General features: G+C 40.8%; 1 protein-coding gene across 3 annotated transcripts in view; it reads right to left on the bottom strand.

Annotated features, from left to right (window-relative positions):
- Nucleotides 1–332: 332 nt before the first annotated feature.
- The window catches only part of LOC146599809 (cystathionine beta-synthase-like protein), a 30,066-nt gene continuing 13,876 nt past the window's right edge, over nt 333–16,522 (bottom strand). For all 3 annotated transcript variants that reach the window (XM_085297941.1, XM_085297942.1, XM_085297943.1), the window contains 11 exons: nt 15,979–16,113; nt 15,365–15,434; nt 13,528–13,619; nt 12,558–12,683; nt 9,761–9,845; nt 9,441–9,546; nt 8,504–8,578; nt 7,694–7,828; nt 6,623–6,731; nt 4,288–4,372; nt 333–1,123 (listed from right to left, as the gene is read on the bottom strand). In XM_085297941.1, coding sequence (XP_085154067.1) covers nt 1,014–1,123; nt 4,288–4,372; nt 6,623–6,731; nt 7,694–7,828; nt 8,504–8,578; nt 9,441–9,546; nt 9,761–9,845; nt 12,558–12,683; nt 13,528–13,619; nt 15,365–15,434; nt 15,979–16,113 — 1,128 coding nt within the window. In that variant the 3' untranslated portion in view covers nt 333–1,013. The remainder of the gene's footprint in view (nt 1,124–4,287; nt 4,373–6,622; nt 6,732–7,693; nt 7,829–8,503; nt 8,579–9,440; nt 9,547–9,760; nt 9,846–12,557; nt 12,684–13,527; nt 13,620–15,364; nt 15,435–15,978; nt 16,114–16,522) is intronic.

Raw genomic sequence — 16,522 nt, 5'->3', positions numbered from 1 at the left:
CCAGATAGTTCTGGAAGTAGTAAAAATTTGTAGTTACACATACCTACTGCACAGTTACTCTTGTGCTTACGACAGATCAAGCCCATACCATGTTGACCAGTTACTTCCAAGCTTGGCTACAGTGAATTCAAGTAATAGATTTTCTTCTGGGATGAGAAGCTACAGTTCAGGAGCACCTGAACAGGACTTAAATACTTCACAGCTATTGATGGATTAGCTTTAGCTTTTGTAGAACAGGCATAAACAAAAGAACTTTAAGACAAAAGTTGGCGGGAAAGCAGAAGGTATTACATATAACACAGCATGATCAACAAATATTAACATTCAGGCAGGAAGTTTGATCTGATTTAATTTTGTTTGTGCTTACTTATCAAGGTACAATCAAGGAAAAAAAAAATCAGTCTTCACAGTAAAAGCTAGTGTTCTGTTTAAAATAGTCACTTGTTTGTCATTCACTGTCAAGTCCATTTAGAGCACCTTGTTGAAACAAACCTTAAATCCAGCCCTCAGGATTTTCTCCTGTGTTGTTTGCATTGATGTCATGAAAAAAAAATACTTCCCTTCTTTCCACACCCTAAGCCCTGACAATTGTCTTCACACAGCTATTGTCTAACCTTTTCAGAGCTCTCTTGGGCCTCTGCTTTACTAACTTTTCTTCATCAACTTTAATGAATCTGAAACAATGTTTTGGAAGGCCAGACTTTAAACATAACAGATGAACACACCAGTTAATATTCTTACATGTATACGTATACATACATAGGTTAAAAAAATAAGTTTTTCTTAATCAGGTTACACAATGTTTCTTGTTAAGAAATGAACCCTCAGCAGCTGTGCAATACTGTAAAATGTGCTAGTTATATAGCTGACACAAGGATAGTTATGCTTATTTTCAGAATTAAAACAAAATCCGCTCACCCTAGCAGCAGACTATGCTATCTAAGAAGAAAAAAGTGATTCTTTGTAAGAGATTGCAAAGTGTTGTTGAAGAGGCTCCAGGTTGTTACTTGATTTTAGTTGGAGTTTCTTTCCCGTTCTCGTGCAGTCACAAAGTTAAGCAGGTCAATAGCTGTAACAATGCCAAACACCATTTGCCGCTTACTCGAAGAACCATCAGTGTGATCTACATAAAAAGACAAGAGGGGGTTCTGTCTTTAGGAGGAACAAAGACACACCATTTCATTTCAACAGTACTGTTCATAAGACCAGTAGCGCAAGCTATCACAGCTTTGAACACCAGAGCACATTGGCAGAGTTAGATATCATTGATGACTTGTATACTCTGGTGGAACCCAGATGTCATCTTGATTGACAGTCAACATGAAATGGCAAGAACTATCATTCAGAAAGGCTACTCTAAAGAACAGGGATAGAAAAGGGATATAGAAACTGAAACATTATGGGAAAGACATGGGTCCATCACTTACATTCTCCTTTCTATCGAAGAAAAATAAATAGAAATCACTGGTTCTCACTGAGGTAGTTCTCACTGAGGTACCAGGTGTACTGTTGACACCAGATTAGGCTGTGATGCCTTCCTTGTTCTGTGCCTTTGACAAGTACATGTTAATTCAACATCTCTACACAAAGTACTTCCTTCATATGGTTACATGTTAGCATTAAGATGTATTTAGTGTGGTGAAAAGAGTAAAATGGTGACTTCTTTGCATACCATTTTTTAGAGTAGTAAGGATTTAGAATCTGCAGAAGGACCTCCATACAGGAAGAACTGACTTTAGGCAAACAGGTGAATTCTCTCTGACAGGGCACAATGCAGCAGCAGAAAGGACAAAATCCAAATTACTGTGATAACAACATTAGGTATTAAATTCAGTATTACTGATTAGTGCAGCAACATGTAATTTTTTCCCCTCCAGTAAAGACCTAGAGGGGCTGTAGCTAATAATCCTACCACAGCCCTGTGAACTTTTAAGCATGTACTTGTTTAACTAGAGCATACAATGCTTCAGTGGTGGCTGTAATGGCTTTTAGCTGGCAGGAGAGGTCAACAGAAAGCCATACATATGTACATACACTTGGGTATGTACACATATCATATATACTATACAACAGAGGTTTAACAATACCTCTATTAGAACAATACTGTAGAGAGCAAGAAAGTAATTATTCATTATCAAGATAATACTAGCAAGATGAGAATATTTACTTGCTTTACATTGGAAAACCAGTAAAATAGCTATCACCTTTGAAGAACCCTGTAACTTTCTCCTGTGTATCCCTTTCTATGCTCAGCCCAAGCTGCCACATGCCTGCCTCAGCCACCATGAGGATAGCTAGCAAAATCCCCGCTGAAAAAAAATCACTGCTAATGTGGATGAACAACACTATAGCTCACTGAAATGTTAGTAAAAGTGTGCAGGTGTGTGCACACTCTGTCAGTAAGTTTGTTGCATGTTGTGACAAGTCTCTCCCATATGGTAAAATGGGCATGGGTTGCCATTCTCCCATGACAATTTTCACAACAGCAACGGTCATTTTCATCTGTTTGCCAGCAAAGAACTAAAAAGTCTCAAAGTATTATCTTGATAATGAATAACCTCTATCATTGTTGTTTGAGACAGTTCTCTTAATCATTGCACAATGCTGCCACTGCATGCCACTATTCAGAAAAAACAGAAAAAGAAACTTGGTGAGGTTTATAAAAGTTCTGGTAGGGATAGACCTCACTGTCCTTAAGGCAAGAGCTGCTCCTGTATCATTTAGAATGACCTCTAAAGATTGCTAGAGACTCTACTGAAAGCCCTGGCAAATCGTTCCACAGTATTACTCTCCCTATTATTTACAAAAACATTACTACTGATCCAAATGTGTTCAGCTTCCAGTCACTGGCTCTTGTTATGCATCTGAATGGCACCTACTTGTTCAATGAACTCTTGCTCTAACTTCTGTTCTTATAGGGAGGTAAAGTCAGTCCTTAACTTTGTTACACAGGTTGATTCAACTTTTCAAACCCTTGCTACTAAAGCATTTTCTAGTGCATCTTAGTTGTTTCTCTGCTTGAAACTTCTGTAACTTGAAAGTACTGTTCGAACCAGGAACCACTAGAATAGGACATATGGTATTACCATCCTCCTATGCCATTGCCACATACAGAGTTACTATGAAAACTTAATACAGCATCCTCCCATTTAAATCCAAGAACCTTATTAACTATCTGAGCATTGCTGAATGAAACTTATGTAATTTTTCATTGTGACCATAAGGTCTTTGACCTAGGAACCAAGTACTCTGACCCTTTATCTATGGTCTAAGTTCCTTGTTCCTCCAATCTGGCTGTATAAAGACACTTGGTCTACTTGTACCCAGTTTGTTCAGCAATCTAGATTGCCCTGAATTTCATTATTTACTGCTTCTTCAATCTTTGCTTCACTGCAAACTTAGGGGGATTCTAGGTTTTCTTCTAGACCATCAATTAAATAGAAATGAATTGTTAGAGAGCAGAAGGTCAAGAACAGATCCTTATGGAATCCATTAGGGACAAACTCAAATTTTGATGAAGATTCTTCATTTACCATTACAATTTTGAGATTTGTCAGCTAAATTTAGCTGTCACGTTTGACAGCTGGTTTTAGTCTACTTTCAGTGTTTCTAATTTAAGATAGTCTAAGAGGAAGATAAAGTGAAAAAATGCCACACTGCATATATTGAGCTTTCAGCAGTTTAGTCATTTCCAGTTCATAGAGGAAGCAATGTAAAGAGTTTTGAGAAGGATTAAGAAAAGCAGAGCTTGGAAAAAAAAACTCAACTATTGAGCCAAGAGGAGTTTAGTTAGTTTAAATACAAGATAAACAGGAACTTGAGAAGGTGATGTCAGTGTTGACATATAGCTTTTACTGCACTTCATGAAGCTGAAAAGATTTTGCTTTGAAAAGAGAAAAAAATTGAAGTTTAGTTAGCCTGGGACATCCACTGTCGTGAAACTGCTGGAAATTGTATGATAGGTCTAAAGAGGGGCAAAATCATTTGTATTGTATTCATAAGCTGACTGCTGCAAGGTTTTGCACATCATTCACTGCACACAGTAGTCTGGACTCAGTCATCCTGTTGCCCTTGAGGAGTGACTTGCTCCAAGAGCACTACAGTGTATGGGGTTAACAGATTGAACAATTACACCACAAGAATTGCAGTGGTCTGACTACTGGCAGTAGCACATAGCTACACACACACACAAAGGATTTGGCTTCTTCAAACATTTGTTCATACACTCATGTTTGCTTCTTATTACTGTTCATATAAAGAATACATTTTGCAAGGAGTAGTACTCACATTGAATCTGTTCATGGACCACTAGAGCAAAGTGATCTATTTCCAGGATATGAGAAAGTTTCCCCAAGTTGTCTTGCAGGTTAATCTAAAAACAGAGAGTTACAAAACTTAAAAAAGTCCTGTATATACTTGGTGGTAAATAACCCCATTCACTCAATGTAGTATTAAAAAAAATGATGCACTAGTATTTATCCACTGCTAACATCCTGTGTACTGTGAAACACTAACAAATCAAAGTTCAATTGAAAGATAGGAGTTTGTTGCTTCTAATTTTTAGAGAACTGAACAAAAAAGTGAGTCCACACATGAAATTCTCCAGCATGTTTTCAGAGTTGTAATGAAAAACATTAACAAAATACTTTTGAGGAAAGACTATGAAAATGAGTGTTGTATCTAACACAAGAAGTTACCATAAACCTCAAGATTATACTCAACTGATTTTGCTCTAGCAAGACTGTAGGAAGAGTGAACAAATCAAGTTGCAAATCACTGTGGAAGTAAATATAATTTGAAAAAGTAGTAGGGGAACAGAAAAGCCCAAATAAGCCAAAACACAAAACCAAGGGTGAAGAATACTCAGCTAACACTATTGAGGTACAAGTCAAAAAAACTCTGAATCAGGAATTTTCAGTGAAGCAGGTTAATATTAGAATTGAACAAGACGACACCTTGCACTGGATCTATAGATGGAATATAGGTCCTTCTGAAACACTTCGCTAATCACCTGCTGAAAGCATTTGAAAGTACGCATAAAACTTTTCCTACAAGCTTTAACTGATTTTAAAAGCATCAATGAGTATTATTCAGGGTACTCTGAGTTTACAGCAAGGAATTTTGCACTAAAGATTAAAAAAGCTTCTACCCTGTAGTGAGCTCAGCTTGTGACTGAGAAAAAAAAAACACGCATTTGGCAGCATGAACAGTGCAGCTAAGCTGGAAAACATAGCTCTGGTTTCCATATTCTGAACTACAGGAGATCAAAAGGAAGATACCCAGTAACCTGCATTTAAAGGATAAGCAGTCTGTAGCTCAGACAAATATCAGTCCGTAGGCTTACGGGTCAGGCAAAGGGTGGCACGGCTTTGGCCAGTGCCCTGAACAATTTAGCTCTTTGCTAAACAATGCAAGGCTCGATGTCCACAATATTCACAGTGGAGAAGGACCTCTTTTTGGAGATTAAAATTAGCTTGACCAAAGTGGGAAGAAAAGCAAAAAGCCATAAAGCTTGAGGTTATGTGCATTTAACCACATTTCTCCATTAAATCATCATTTCAAATGAAAAATAACCAGTGAATGATACTTCTAATTGGCATGTTAGCAATACCACTGTGTCATGTCATTCTTCCTCCACCGCTGCCAAGGAACATCAATGTTGAAGAGAAAAGGGATGTTTCAACTGTTCTTTAAAGAAGAAGCATGAGGTAATTCAAGCTGTCCATAGAAAAAACCCACAGCCTCAGAAGTGCAGAGAATTGGCTACTATAACTAACACCACTCTAGCTACCAAAGTGATTGTACCACGCCAGCCCCAGAAACTCTTAAAGTGTCCAAGTAAGGGAGAAGAGCTAGACAGCTTTGTTACGCACCACATTTTCACCTGACGCTTGATTATCTGTCTGTGAAAGAAAAAATATATTTGTATTTCATCTACAAAGAATTTGCATTCCCTCTCAATTTCAGAGATCTGGTAGATTAAACAGGAGTATTACATATACTTCCTGAATATTGGACTTCATTTATTTTTAGTGTTGAAACACGGTATCTAGTGAAAGCTAGATCTAACATTCCATGCTAAAAATTTTCCTGTAAACGAAGCAAAAAAGCAGCAAATAATACTTGCCACACAGCTGGGAAGTTTAGTGATATCCTGGCACACCACAGTGGATGGACATGTAAAATTAGCTAACAAAGCTTCACCTATCTTGACAACATCAGTTTTCACTAGCCATCCCCGTTTCAGCAAGGAGTCTGATACAAAAGGCAAACACTCGCCTGTTTTACCTGATATAGGAATGAGTTAATAAGAGCTGTTTCAACATCTGTTTCTTCCCTTTGGATATTCACATTGCCTAGCTTTGCACAGAGGTTTGGGGGAGAGAGAAGACAGGAATACCAGAAGAAAGCCTGCTGAAGTAATGGAAGAGCCCAATGTAGAGCCAGAGCACAAACCTGGGAGCTATTCAGTGGTATGGGATAGAGTTTCGTGCTACGTCTGTGCTCAGTAACAGCTATTCTGTATGGTCCGGTGTAAATCTCATCCAACCTGATGCCATTGTAATGCTAGAATATCACAGTACTTCAAACCAGAGAACTGGAAATTGCAGAATACATTTACCTGTTTGAATTGCTTGTAGATTACTTTGCTAACTTCATCTGAAGGGTGGACTTTTCCAGCAAGCAGTGAAGATAACATGTTACCCAGGGTAACCATGCCCAAAATCACCCTGTGGAAGGACAAGAGGAGATATGGTTAAACAATGCAAGCTATTCCTGGAGATAAAAGCATCCATTCTCATGAGCCTGAACAAGTTGATTCAGATGCTTCATAGCATAAAGCAACATTACTTGGGATATACCTGGATTTTGTACCCCTTACAGGAGATTCCTAGAGTCAAATTCTAGGAAGTGCTGGAGAAACACAGATGTCAGCAAGTGCTGCAGGTGCCAAGCTCTTCTGCAAGTCAAGCTCCTTGTATTTCCAGCTCTCACAAATCAGAGAGCTTCTTGCAATCAGCAACTTTATGAAAAGCAGACCTCAGGTTTTGTGCCTTCAACTATCCTTTTACAAGGTCCAGCAGGGCCAGAGATATGCTCTTTGCAATTTTGCTTGTTCTCCTTTTCCTTAGAAGTATGCTACAGAGGCTTATTAATCCCTTGCATTGGCACTGTGACCAGAGAAAAACCAAGCAAACTCTGTTCATTCTTCACTCTGTCCTACAAGGAACCCACAGGGTACCAAAGCGTGTCAGTCTGCTGGGAGACTCCAGTAGCAGTTACTGCCTCATTGCACTATAGCAAAACATTCTGAACAAGCTAGGTGAAAGTTATGCGGAGATGGATAGCTCTGAGGCTTTGTTTTAAATGTGAATTTTTGCTCTGGTAAGTTAAGCAGCTACTACTAAAAAATGAAAATACCCCTGAAGCAATTATGATGATATATTCAATGTATCATTAGAAATATATTAGAAATTATAGCATATTAAGAGTCCAGCATTGGTATGTTTAAGGTAACATTTCTGAACCACGTTTCAGACAGCAAGCCATTATCTGAAAAAAGCTAGATAACAGAAGGAATATTATGCTTCTAGTAAGGATTTAAAGACATCCCTTAGGGCCTGGTGAGTGAAGCAATATACATGTGTGATAGCAATATATAATATATATTTGTATATGTATATGGACATACCCAGATTCATCAACAACTGGTACCTGGTCGAATCCTTTTTCTCGGAGGATTTCAATTGTCTTTGCACAGGTAACCGTTGGAAGCACAGTCAGGGGAGCTGAGAGGCTTAATTCCTGAACGCTGACATTCCACCACCTAGAGACAAAACCAAACATAAAACCAAGCAAGTCTTAGGGGGAGAACAGAATCAGTAGCTCACATCCCATGGCCTTCAACACTAGAGGAATGACAAGATGCTCCAAAGTCAGGAATCAGCCACAATTAAACTTTAAAGCTTTCAAGTTCTCTCCAACATCAGTCATCCAGGTGTGAAGACATGTTATGACTGAAAATCTTCTCATTTAATCTATATCCTAGAACAGAACATGGTTACTGGAAGGTATTAGTTTCCCTAGTTTCATTATTTCTATCTTAGACAGAAAATTCTGGGCTTCTGCTCAAGAAGCTAGCCATATTTAGAGTCACTGTGGGTAGCAGTTTTAGGGAAGGTCCTCCTTCAGCCATGTACAGCTGTAATGCTTTGCATCAAAGACCTCTCATCTTTGTAATATCCAGGGAATTCTACTTTTTCATTTCAGATATGACCATTTTCATTCAAAATCATTAAGTCTTTTCTGCTACCACACAACTCAAGGAAAAAGGAATTGAATTCATTTAAGCAGATTTGATTGTAATTAAATACTGACACAACAACACAGAAGATTAGCTAAAATAAAGGAAATGGCACAATTTCTAATGATCTTTAAATTAAAAACTGCCACAATGACAACGAAATAAACTCAAAAATCCAAATGGATCTGACATGTTTACCAAGGTTTTTTCACAAGGTCCTCTTCTTTCATGAATCCTTTCTGAATCATCCATTTGTCACTCAAGAACTTGGACCTAGAAAGCATCAGGAAGTGAAGAGCTCATTAGTGGACTAACAATTTAAGAACAGCAAAAACAGTATCAACCAAGACAACTGCACAGACCACTATGACTAACAACTAAAATGTAACTTAAGAATATACTGCATTTGCTGTCCAAGCTTACCAGCCAGGGATATGGAGATGAAATCCTCATAGGAAGAAAGAGGAATCCCATAGGATACAAAGCTTCAACTACATCACTCCCTTGCAATACAGTATAAAGACAGCCTGGAATGAAGAAGCGCCAACCTGTACTCAGCCAAGATCTTTCTGCAGCTTCTAAAGTCATCTGGCATTGTGTTGGATGTAACAACAGTCATGAAGCACAGCTAAAGACATGTTTAGGGATATGTTCAGAATGGCAAGAGAGGAATTTCCTCACAACACAGCTCAAAGCTGTCATTCCACCACCTGCAAACTCACACCAACACTGGCTGCTGCTACAGTACTGCAGTGTCGAGCTGTCATCACATGCAAAAAGAGCAGACAACAGCCTTTAAAGAGACCCTTCCAGAAATGGGATGGCATTAATGGTCCCCAATAAAGGAAAAGCTTGGAAGCAAATTTTTTCCAGGGGGATGTCAACTAATCTAACTGATTAACCAATGATGGTTAGATACCAAAGCCACATACAAGGAGCTCTGCTTTTGCAGGGCTGAGCTCTTGCCTACACCATGTCAGACCCTTTCTAGATACTTCAGAAGTTGTGCCTAGAACACATTTGTTGCTTTGGTAACTAGGTGCTTTGAGATGCGTATTCAACTTGCCACTGTTGTAAGGAGGTGTGAGGGACTGCTTCCTCTGCCTCCTCCTGCAGGAAACAAGTAGGTTCTTACATGTAGTTCCTGATAGAGTCAGGAAACATAACAACACAGCGCTGACCTTCCTTCAGTTCTTTGGCTGCCTTCACAGCTACAGACATGGCACTGCCTGAGCTGCCACCTGTGAAAAATACAGATCTGAGACAAAACTGTCAAATATCTTAAGGAAAATGACAAAGAGAAAGAGACAGGGCAAAAGAGAAGAGAGGATGCCAGTACAGGAAACCAGGTTGAGAAAGACTGCTTCTGAACTGCAAAGAGATCTCTCTGACTTACACAAAGCCTCATCCTCCCACACACTCCGAGAACCCCAAAGGATTAACATTTGCTCTTACCACACAATAGTCCTTCCTCTCGGATTAGCATGCGTGCAAGAGTAAATGACTCCTCATCATTGCTCTTGTACCACTTGTCCACTACCTGGGATGAGGCAGAAAGAGAGGAACAAACAGCTCTTGAGAGGAGGAAGGCTGAGCAATTGTAACTACTGCTTCAATCCATGCTCTTTAAGGTAATAAACTAGAAAACATCAGACAGTTTCAGAGCTGTGGGGATAATGGTTAAGGATCTGGGAGCTCAGGTCATTTTCTCCTCAATCCTGCCAATAAGGGGGAAGGATGGGAGGAGTAGAAGATGGATTTTCCAAATTAACAACTGGCTGCACCACTGGTGTTGGCAACAAGGCTTTGGTTTCTATGATCATGCAACCCTGTATGAAGATCAACAACTGATGAGGAGAGAGGGGATCCACATCACTTAAATGAGGCAAGGAATATATGGATGTTGTCAGGAGCATGCAGGGAGAAATATACAGATATTGTAAAGAAATGTTGTCGAGAGTATGTAAGTATGCAACAAGAAAGGCTAAGGCCCATTTGGGATTAAATCTGGTAAGGGATGTCAAGGACAAGGACTTCAAATACATCAATAGCAAAAGGAAGACTAGGGAAAAGGTGGGCCCACTGCTGAATGGGTGACCTGATGAGGAAGAACACAGAGAAGGCAGAGGTACCCAAATGCCTTCTTTGCTTCGGTCTTTACTGCTAAGGCCAGCCCTTAGGAATCCCAGACTCTGGAGACAAGGGAAAGTCTGAAGAAAGGAAGACTTCCCCTTAGTCAAGGAAAATGAAGTTAGAGATCATTTAGGGAAATTTGACACCACAAATCCATAGGCCCCAATGGGATACAACCACAGGTGCTGAGGAGCTGGCAGATGTTATTGCTAAGCCACTCTCCATCACGTTTGAAAGGTCGTGGAGAAGGAGAGGTGCCTGAGGACTGGAAGAAAGCCAGTGTCACTCCAGTCTTCAAAAGGGGCAAGGAGGAGGACCCAGGCAACTACAGACCAGTCAGCCTCACCTCCATCCCTCAAAGGGTGATGGAACAGCTCATTCTGGATGTCATCTCCAAGCATGTGGAGGAAAAGGTGGTGATCAGGAGTAGTCAGCATGGATCCACCAAGGGGAAATCCAGCTTAACCAGTCTGATAGCCTTCTATGATGGAATGAATAGAAGCTGGGTAGATAAGGGGAAGCTGGCTGGGTAGATAACTGGAGAGCATTTGATGCTGTCTACCTTGACTTCATCAAGGCTTTTGGCACTGTCTCCCATAACATCCTCCTATATAAGCTCAGGAAGTGTGGGTTAGGCAAGTGGACAGTGAGGTGGATTAGGAACTGGCTGAAAGGTAGAGCTCAGAATCTAGTTGGAGGTCTGTAGCTAGTGGTGTCTCCCAGGGGTCAGTACTGGGGCCAGTCTTGTCCACCTTATTCATCAATGACCTGGATGAAGGGACAGTCTCCTCAGCAAGCTTGCTGAGGATACCCAACTGGGAGGGATGGCTGATACAGCCAAGGGCTGTGCTGCTAGAGAGACCTGGACAGGCTACAGAGCTGGGCAGAGAGGACTCTCATGAAGTTCAACAAAGGCAAGGTCCTGCACCTAAAGAGGAATAATCCCTATACAGGTTGCGGATCGACCTGCTGGAAAGCAGCTCTGTGGAGAAGGACTTGGGAGTCCTGGTGGACAACAAGTTGACCATGAGCCAGCCATGTGCTCTTGTGGTCAAGAAGGCCAATGGTATCCTGGGGTGCTGGAAGCAGGCTGAGGAAGGTGATTCTGCTGCTCTACTCCGCCCTGATGAGGCCTCATTTCAAGTACTGTGTCTGGTGCTGGGCTCCCCAGCACAAGAGACATGCAGCTATTTGAGAGAGTCCAGCACAGGGCTACAAAGAGGCTTACAAAACTGAAGCATCTGCCCTATGAGGAAAGGCTGTTTTCCAGGCTAAACATGCCCAGCTAAAAGCTAGGCCTGTTTAGCCTGGAAAAGAGAAGGCAGAGGGGATCTTAATGTATACAAATATCTTAAGGGAGGGTGTCAAGAAGATGGGGTCAGACCTTTCAGTGGTGCCAAGTGACAGGACAAGAAAAAACAGGCACCAACTGAAACACAGGCTGTTCCATCTGAATGAGGAAAACCTTTTCCTGTGAGAGTGACAGAGCACTGGACCAGGTTGCCTGGAGAGACTGTGGAGTCTCCTTCTCTGGAAATATTCAAAGTCTGCCTGGGCACAATCCTGTGCAACGTGCTTTAGGTGACCTTGCTTGAACAGGGGGGTTGGACTAGATCTCCAGAGGTCCCTTCTAACCTAAACCACTCCGATTTTGCGATAGCTGCCCTATTGATCCATGTGCTTGATTTTCCATCCTGCAAGTGCTGGGTGGTTTTGTTTGCCAAGATAAAATGATCATATTAACAAAACAGTCTGTACATTGACATCTTGCTGCGAGAACAGCTACAGAGAGCATAAATCAGTTTCCTCCCCTCTTGGAGGGCTTCTGAGAGACAGGCTGTGCTTAAAACCTGACATTGTCATACTACTTGTGGGAGTTTTTTTTTTTTTTTTTTTTTAATAAAGGGAACTACTATGGCCTAGAAAGTGTTACTCGCCCAGTATTTCTACCCCACATTGTAAAACAATTTGTTCAGCAAAGTAGTCTAAGGACTGCTTTCCTTGATGGGGAAGAACAGAAAATTGTCTAATCCTCCCCTTCCAGATCCCAAATTTTCCCAAGCTTCTTCTCCATCCCAGTGGAATGTAGTGGGTAGCTAAACTGAGAAGCATGACTTACAGATCTATCCAGCACCGTGGGGACGAAATCATACCCAATTCCTTCCACTTCATACGTTGTCTTGTCAGTCCTGTTCAGTTCTTCTGGTTGAGCCAGGATGGAGCCTTCAGGATCAACACCTATGATCTGTAGAAGTTTCCAGTTTGGCTACCGTGACACATTGTTTCTGAGAACACAGCTATTTACTCAGTGCTGACCTTATGACAGCACACTAACTGCACACACAGAGCAAATCTATTTGCAATCTGGTGTCCTATTCAGTTTTTCTGGCAACATTCACCTCCCTTGTGATTAACACGCTTTGGTGCTCCTGGCCCTTAGCAACCCATCCCACCTCTTCAAGTTGTGACCACTGCTACTGATGGGCACCAAGTGTTCTACACAGTTTTTGTATGGTTCAAAGTTGTTTCCACTCACATATCAGGTATTACTATAGTCAATACATTTTGTGCCAAGTGCAGGCAGAAAGGTATGTTCCCTTTGATTCTTCCTCCTTGATTATGTAAGGAAATATTCATGTTTGAAACAGATACTAACTTCTGTGAAGAAATATAAAACAGTACACAAGTACAAATACAGATCTGTTTGCACAGAAAGTTTCACTTGTTAGAAAGTCAGCAGCTCTTGAAGATTAGCCATGGCACAGTCAGAGAGAAGAAACACAAGGCTGCAGGACACTACAGAAGGATTTTTCTCATGCCATGAAGGGATCTGAGAACCAGTTCTCACCTGCAAAGTCATACCTTGACTCTGGTCACTAATGAGACCAGAGTACAATGTTTTCAGGTAGACCCTGATACCCTTTCTTTGCTGCTCAGAACTACCTATGAGCTAAGGACATCTGAGAGTTTCCCCAAGAGAAACCTAGGGAGGGCTTAAAAGGAGGCAGAGATACTGAGAGGAACGGGAGTTACTCTAGTGGAACAGTTTGAGTTTCTCCCAGCTAAAGAGCTTTAAACTTGCCACCTACTTTGCATCCTGGGCACTTCAGCTTCAGCTTTCTGGAAATGCCAGTGATGGTCCCTCCAGTGCCAGCTGTAGCCACAAACATGTCTATTTTTCCTGTTTAAGGGTGAGAAATCAAAACATAGCTGTAAAATCTGAGTGTGATGGATTAAAAACTACTTACATTTAAGTATGGACCTTTTTCTCTAACAAATGCAGAAGACAGAAAGCAAGAATCCTCGTATCTTCTGCCTCTTCCAATAGCTGTATTAGGAGACCTACCTTGAGGCCACTTTGCTTAATCTCCACTTATTTCAGCAACAGTTTTGAAACATCCTTTTGGCAGCCTGACAAGGCAACAATTTGTGAGGCTTTCAGCAGAGATGAGAGGCGGCCAATAGAGTTGACATTTGCAGCCTTCCTATAGATGGATACTTATTCACTCTTTAACTTGCAATAAACAGCCAATAACACAGGTTAATTTACTGAATGGGTGCCCAGAAATGGGATAGGTGTACACTGAATTGTTAACAATTATCTTCTCATTTACATGTGAGAAACTCTTGTTTTTGTTATGAATACCCAGCAGAACCAGTGCAGGTATGACAGAATTCATTTTTCTATTGCTTCAGTTTTCCTGATGCATATAATAAGGGTTTGGTCCATAGTTGTATGCAACAGCTTTGTTATTAAAAACACATTAAAGGTCACTAATTGGTATACAAAAGTGAATGCTTACAAGTCAACAGAACAACGCTTCACCAAGCATGTGCCAGTTCAGATCCAAGACTAGTGTAAGCTGACTAACAGTGACTGAACAGTGCTTGGACTACAAGGAAAAAAACATGAGAAAGAGGAATGAAGCATACAGTTAGAATTCATCCCAACTCTGTTTGTAGGATGACAGTTTGTTAAAGTACGCTCATTTTAACTCAGACTAGAAGCGGAAAGACATGCTAAATGAATCCTCTGCAGCACGAGGAGAAATACTTTTGGGGGGAGAGGAAGAACACCGCACATGGTCCTTTAAGAAAATTAATAGCTGATTTTGTTGTTCCAGTAGCCAAGATCCTATAAAAAAAGCTAACTGTACAGTTTTACAGGGTAGGTCAGCAGCATCCTACACGATCTCCCTCTACTTCCTGTGGGAATACCTACATGCTAGACTACAGGATTGCACTGAATGCCTCTGATAGCTCTCAAACAGATCTCCTCAGCTGGATGAACTAGCTCAGCTAGAGATCTCTACTCCCTCAGTCACTTCTAGTACTCCAGCTAGCCAGCCTAGAGCTAACTATAAACAGGACCCCTGCAAAGTAAAGAGGTCTTATTGGTATTAGCCACAACAAAACAGCTTGTGCTCCTAAAGAAAGTGGTAAGTGAAGAAAATTCCAGTCTAATAGATTATTTGATCTTTACATAATATCTAACAGAATTACAATCATAACTTGTAGCAAACTCCACAGATGTTAAGTGAGAGGAAAAATCTCTGCCCTGCCTCTATGTACAGTTTGGATTCTGAGCATGTAAAAATACTTACCTCTGTATTTGTGAACATAAAAAAAGTGACCCTGTTCTTTCATGTCACTTTAGCTACAGCACATTTTGAGTTACGCGTAACTGCTTTGTTCACCTGGTCACAAGCAGAGGAATCTTAAAAACCAGAATAGCCCTCTTTAATGTAAAAGGCAGCTTATTACTATGACTACTGAAATAAGGCAACTCTTTAATTACACACAAAACATGGGATATGCTATATCAAAGTCTATGCATTTCTCTCCAGGCCTCTTTCTTCACAAAGATGGAACAACAATATGGAATACAAGGACTCATTAAAGAGGAGGCTAAAATAGCAAACATACCTTCACATTGCTGCAGGAGCTCTTCAGCAGTGGTGTCATAGTGCGTCAGGGGGTTGCTGGCATTACGATACTATATTGAAAAAGCCATTAAGTAAATAAGACAAACAGTTTATTTCACATCCTGTGGTACTGCAAAAGCATGACAAACAATCTCCTTCCAGACTGTTTCCTTATCAGTTATCTAGACCTAAGCAGAATGCCTCAGGGTAAGAGCAACATCCCAAAGTGACCTAATTTAAGGATATTCCCAAGGTGCCAGTATCCTCCAAAAAAAAAAAAAAACCCACCAAGATCAGTCTTGTCTATGGGAAAATTTCTTTTCAATACATATATGACCCTGTACCCATTTTTCTACATAGGACTGCCAGTTCAGTGGAGAAAGCCACCTTAATCGTTTTGCAGTTCCTGCAAATACAGACTTATTGCTGCCATCTAGTGAAATAAAAAAACTTGCTAACTCACAGCATGGTGAGAGCTCAATAGCTTACACTTCCAGATCTGAGACATCCTTGCATCCATAGACTTATACAGAGTGCTTAAAATTTAGCCAGCAATACTAAGGCAAGTTGCTGCAATACCCACCTCCCATGCTAGTCCTGACACCCAGCTCTTACCTGATCTAGAATATGTGCATTGGGGATTTCATTTTTCAGCCTCCATGCTACTCCCACATGAGATTCAGGAGAGTCAAATCTGGCAGTAGTTGGGGTCCTCACAATCTCAGCACCCAGAGCTTTGAGGATATCCACCTGCAGCAAACAAGGGTGGTCACAAAACCCCCAAACTCTCTCCCAACAGAAACCTCAGTGGGATGGAGAGGAAGATGTTTTACATCATCTTTTACCCCATCTGGGATAGATGCTAGAAGCTATCCTGTGCCCTTGCCTTACAGCATATCACTAGGCCCAAAATCTTAATGTCATTTAGCTTCTTAACTCAATCTTGTTTCCAGTCTGGGCCTCCAGGTCTTTAGAAACTGTTACTCTGTATCAAGGAGCCTCATTCAAGCAAAACTGTCTCCTCTCAACTAGTCACATACACTCTTCAGGGAATTCTGCACTCTGGAATAGTACTATATTTAGGCATAAAATGTAGGGGTATAAGTTATGTATATTTATGTCCTCCTTTGGACATAGGCAAAGAGGGGATCCTCCAGGG

This window comes from Rhea americana, unplaced genomic scaffold (assembly GCF_003343005.1).
Source record: "Rhea americana isolate MKP2758 unplaced genomic scaffold, rheAme1 scaffold_132, whole genome shotgun sequence".
Taxonomy (NCBI): domain Eukaryota; kingdom Metazoa; phylum Chordata; class Aves; order Rheiformes; family Rheidae; genus Rhea; species Rhea americana.
This window is presented reverse-complemented; position numbering and strand designations above follow the sequence as displayed.